Source organism: Ictalurus furcatus, chromosome 2 (genome assembly GCF_023375685.1).
Source record: "Ictalurus furcatus strain D&B chromosome 2, Billie_1.0, whole genome shotgun sequence".
Taxonomy (NCBI): Eukaryota; Metazoa; Chordata; class Actinopteri; order Siluriformes; family Ictaluridae; genus Ictalurus; species Ictalurus furcatus.
In genome coordinates, this window is record NC_071256.1 from 38,748,292 (window position 1) to 38,753,187 (window position 4,896).

The following is a 4,896-nucleotide window of genomic DNA, read 5'->3' on the forward strand; positions in this document are numbered from 1 at the left end:
GGTCAAACAGTCCAGGTAAAGAGAACTCGGAGGGGCTGAGATTCAGAACTTCAGTTTTGCTCTCATTTAACTGTAAGAAATTGTCTGCCAGCCAGCAGGAAATATCAGCTAAGCAATTTAGGGCATTCTCTATTGATGATTTTTTTTGTCCAAGCATGCTGGATAATAAAATTGAGTGTCGGCAGCATAGCAACGATAAGACATGCCATATCCCTGAAAAATTGAGGCCAGTGGTCACATGTAGACGGAGAATAGTAAGGGTCCTAGAATCGACTCTTGAGGGACCTCACAAAATAAAGGCGCCAATGTAGAGGAGAAGTTTTTTAATTCAACAGAAAATATACTTCCTTTCAAATAAGATACAAACCAGTGTAAGGGTGCCCTGAATGCCAACCATACACTGCAGACAATCTAAAAGAAGATCATGATCAGTGGTGTCGAACACGGCACTGAGATCCAATAAAACTAAAACAGCACGAGCCTGAACCAAGGAAAGGAAAATATCATTAGTTACGTTTAACAGTGTAGATTCGGTACTGTGTAGGGATCTCAAACCTGAATTAAATTTATCTAAGATATTGAACTTGTATAGGTAGGAGTAGAGCTGTGTGTACACAACTCTCTATAATATCCTGGAAATGAAAGGCAATTTTGGCAAAAACTGGATCCAAAGAAGGTTTTTTTTAGCAGAGGATGTACCAAGGGCGTAACCATGGTATGGACATTGGGGGGTCCAAGCCCCCCCAACATCCAAAGTTTGATACTGAATATTCACATATTTATAACATAGTTTTAGGATTACAGTTACTGTTTGAATTCACGTGATTTCTGAGTGATAGAAGCTCCCACAGCATGGGGAAATTGTAGGGTGCTGTGGACGTCCTGTGGGCAGATGTATTCTCTGCTCCATAACCTACCATGAAACCTACCACACCAAGTAGAGGCGAGCTAAGATGTGTGCAGGCAAACCACACATGCTAACATTTAAACACGTAATCACGACTTTTAAACAAACTCAGAAAGGATGGCTACCTATGAAACTAAATTGGTAGTATATAGTACAACTATATATGTTGTAAATACAATTTCCCCACAGATGTTTCCAAGCAATGCTGTGCTGCCTGCATTGTGACCAGGTACCATTATTTTCCCAGAAGAGCAATGACTGACTTAGATGATCATTTTAATTTGATAAACTGAAGATTCTGTTTGTGTAACTGGTGTCATTTATTATGTTAATGTCATCATGCTGTTTAGCTTGCTATGTAATAAGTCCACAAAGTGTACAACAATATATAGTGGTAACCAGAAACATTAGCTATGTAAAGGGTCCTGGAGTTTTCTTTTCTTAATTCTGAAGACAAACTGCCATAACTAGTTCTGAATGGAGAACTACAATATGGCCACAACTCAGACGTTAGTTCCATATCTCTCGTTGCCAAGCTCGCACACCTCAGCATTATGCTGAGCCTTATATCTGTAAAATCACTTAGTTGTCCTTAGCCCAAATGTAGTGTAAAGGAACGAAATGCTGTTCAACTTTCCTCACTTTCACTCGCATTTATAACGGTCTGTCACAACGTGAGGGTTCACAGCGAACTTGGCGGGAGGATCTGCAAGCATGGCTGTATCTGCAGCTGCTTCTTTACTCTATAACTCTTCAGTTTTCTGAGGATGTAGAGTTTCTTTTGGGCTTTCTTGATGATGGTGGTGATAATGAGAAGTGCAGAAGCACATGATCAGTATTAGGAGGTGTAATACAAGCATCTTTTCCTACAGCCTGAAACTTTTTAATTTATCAAACAGGAGACAGATTTCATTTATTACAGACGCAAAACAAACACCATACATACCAGTGGTGTAAGGGTGTACTTAAGAGAAGTAACTTATATTTTTACACTAACAAATCTAAATTTTTTAATAAAGAAATAGGACACACACCAGATCCAGCCATGCTGCAGACACTTCTGATTTGGGCAGTCTTTGCCACAACTCTCCCTCCCCCAACCTGCCAGCGCTGCTTCAAGGCCAATGAGTCTCAGTGTGACAATGTGGACTTCACTCCGGGATCCGACCTAGCAGGAGAAGGCTTTGACATCACCACCATGCAACGGAAAGGGGCCTTTGTCCTTGACATGAGCTCCTGGCTCCAGAAGGACAAGTCCTGCACTCTCTGTAAAAACCCCTACATGGGAGGTCAAACGCAGAAGCTCCCAGTTTCTGTTGTGGACTGGAGACCGAGTCAGAAGTGCAGCACAAAGTTGTCCAGCTCTGTCTATCAGTCCAGCGAGGCCCTGGTCAGCGCCAGCACCTCCTCTATCGAGAACAATTGGCAGTCAGACTTACAAATAACAACTCCAAAAGTCCAGGGATCACTGATGCTGGCAGGCAGTAACTCCAAGCTGGCTGAATATTCAATGAAGAAGACCAAAAAAGACAAGTTCAGTTTCACCAGTCATGATGTCACATGTGGATACTACAGGTAGGATGTGAAAACTTGTGTTTTGACAATGCCATCTCATGTTGATTTATATTTAATTATACAAATATAGTATCATTCATTACTGTTTCTTGAGTTCTACTTCATGGTCTGTCTTCTAGATACAGGGTTTCGAACCGTCCACTCCTGCACCCAGAGCTAAGTGACGAATTAGGAAGTCTCCCTGAGATATATGATGAGTCATCAAAGCACCTCTATTACAAGCTGATTGACAAGTTTGGTACTCATTATATCTCAAAGGTGAATGACATAATAGATTTCCACAGACTCTGAAGCAGACTCGTCCATCTCAGATTTAAAGTGGTCTATTTATGAACAATGAATACAACTTCACAGTTCCAGAATGAATACCTGTGTGCTTCTGTTGACTGGAAACTCTGTGGCTGTGTGCAGGTGACTCTGGGTGGAGAGGTTCGCTCTGTGACCAGCATCAAGGAGTGCGAGGCATCCCTGCAGGGTCTGAGCGTAGATGACGTGAAGATGTGTCTGGACGTGGAGGCTTCTGTCAGTATGGGAATAGCTGCAAGTCTGCAGACTGAGGCTCATCACTGCAAGCAGGCCAAGGAAAAGACTATGAATAAAAAGAGTTTTGCTAGCAGCTTCAATGACAGGTTTGTACCGCATATCTAACTCTCTGTAACCAACTTATTGTCGACAAATAAAGTACCAAAATGAACACTTAGTTCAGTTGGTTAAATTATTCTAAACATATATAAATTATTCCAAAAACTTGTGTTTCTGTCATCCCCAAAAGAGAAACAAATGTGATTGGTGGCTACACCCAGAGTGTCGACCTCCTTTTCTCATCAAATAACGACCCAAAGGCCTATAAGGAGTGGGTCTCGTCTCTGCCCGCTCACCCTGATGTGCTGTCCTACTCGCTCACGTCCCTTCACGAGTTGCTGCCAGAGAAAAAACAAATACGAGCGCATTTGCGCACTGCCATCAAGGACTACATCCTCCAGAGGGGCCTGTTGAAAAATTGCACAAGCCCATGTAAGACTGGTGTGAAGACCAACCCCAACGAACCATGCAGCTGCAGCTGCCACAACAAACCGGATGTGGCCCTCAACTGCTGCCCAACTCAGAGAGGATTTGCTGAAGTCACCATAACTGCAATCAGAGCCAAGGGTTTATATGGAGATTACTGGACTCAGACGGACGCATTCGTCAAGATCCTCCTCAATGGAAAGATTCCCAGAGGCCAGACGTCTGTGATCCTGGATGACAACTCGCCTACTTGGAACCACCATTTCCACCTTGGAACTGTGGACCTTACTCAATTCAGCAGTGTGAAGATGGAGGTGTGGGACGAGGACAGTGAATCAGATAACGACCTTCTCGGGGCATGCAATGCTCCACTGAAATCTGGAGTGAAGGAGGATGTCTGTACACTGAATCACGGAGTTCTGTATTATAAAGTGGAGGTGAAGTGTGCTCACGGTTTGGCTGGTTCTTCGTGCATGGAGTACAAGCCCTCTCCCATGGATGCACAGCTGGAGAAAGTGTACGTCTCCCGGAACGCTCGCCTGATTCCCAGAGGCATGCTGCTGGAGATGGGAGTGCTCCTCGATGAGCGTATTCCCCGCTTCAACCAGAGCAACATTCGCAAAGCTAAAGGTCTTGAGTTGTAGACCAGTTGTGTTCTTTGTGCATATTCACGCCAGTTATCATGCTGTTTGAAGTAGAATAAGTGCACATGTTACTGGCACATTATTACTAAACCTTTCCTGCTCATTTGTGCTGCCATTGTCTTTTATTTCAAACCTAATAAAAGTCTCATGAAGCAAAATATTCTGGAAATATTACTGAAGTATTCTTGGAAAAAAACAGATATTGTGTGTCATGTCCAATAAATGTATGAGTTACATTAGCAACTTTTAAAAAGCATGTAGAAAACCTCTTCAAGAAAACCCACAAGTCTAGTATTAACATAAATCATGTGTTTTATTCTCCACACACACACACACACACACACACACACACACACACACTTGAAATAGGGATAAGTGGCCCGAACCTCTGTCATTTGCAGTACGAGAGGTCCCAAAAGCCTCCACGGGGTGCTCCCTGTTTGAATTGCTATATGGACACAAGCCTCACAGCATCTTATTTGTCAGGAGGAGGGACCGCCTAAGAGTGAAAATGAAATTCAGTACATTCTTGACCTGCCAATGGGGCAATTAAAACAGGAGATTATGCTGCAGGTGCAAGCCAGTCCAGGCTGTATGTAATAGATGGCACTTGGCTATGTGAGTTTTCCAGGGAGAGAAGGTGCTCGTATTATTACTCACTTTGAGCTCCAAATTAACCGTAAAGTGGCAAAGGCCAAAGTAAGTCGGTGATGTCAATTAAGTGGTAAGGCAAACAGATAAAGGTGGGACACAGCAGATATA

At 43.1% G+C, this 4,896-nt stretch overlaps 1 protein-coding gene across 1 annotated transcript; it reads left to right on the forward strand.

The window, feature by feature from the left end:
• Positions 1-1,570: 1,570 nt before the first annotated feature.
• Positions 1,571-4,381, forward strand: LOC128603988 (perforin-1-like). The gene is made up of 4 exons (XM_053618758.1): positions 1,571-2,482; positions 2,602-2,740; positions 2,894-3,111; positions 3,255-4,381. Exons 1-4 carry the CDS (start codon positions 1,953-1,955, stop codon positions 4,132-4,134), a joined length of 1,767 nt encoding a protein of 588 aa, XP_053474733.1. The 5' UTR covers positions 1,571-1,952; the 3' UTR covers positions 4,135-4,381.
• Positions 4,382-4,896: the final 515 nt, after the last annotated feature.

Bases quoted from the DNA above. Each gene is read 5' to 3' on its own strand.
- LOC128603988 (XM_053618758.1), top strand. From the start codon at position 1,953: ATGCTGCAGACACTTCTGATTTGGGCAGTCTTTGCCACAACTCTCCCT. The intron at 2,741-2,893 runs GTGAATGACATA...GGCTGTGTGCAG, and splicing joins GTACTCATTATATCTCAAAG to GTGACTCTGGGTGGAGAGGT. The intron at 3,112-3,254 runs GTTTGTACCGCA...CATCCCCAAAAG, and splicing joins GCTAGCAGCTTCAATGACAG to AGAAACAAATGTGATTGGTG.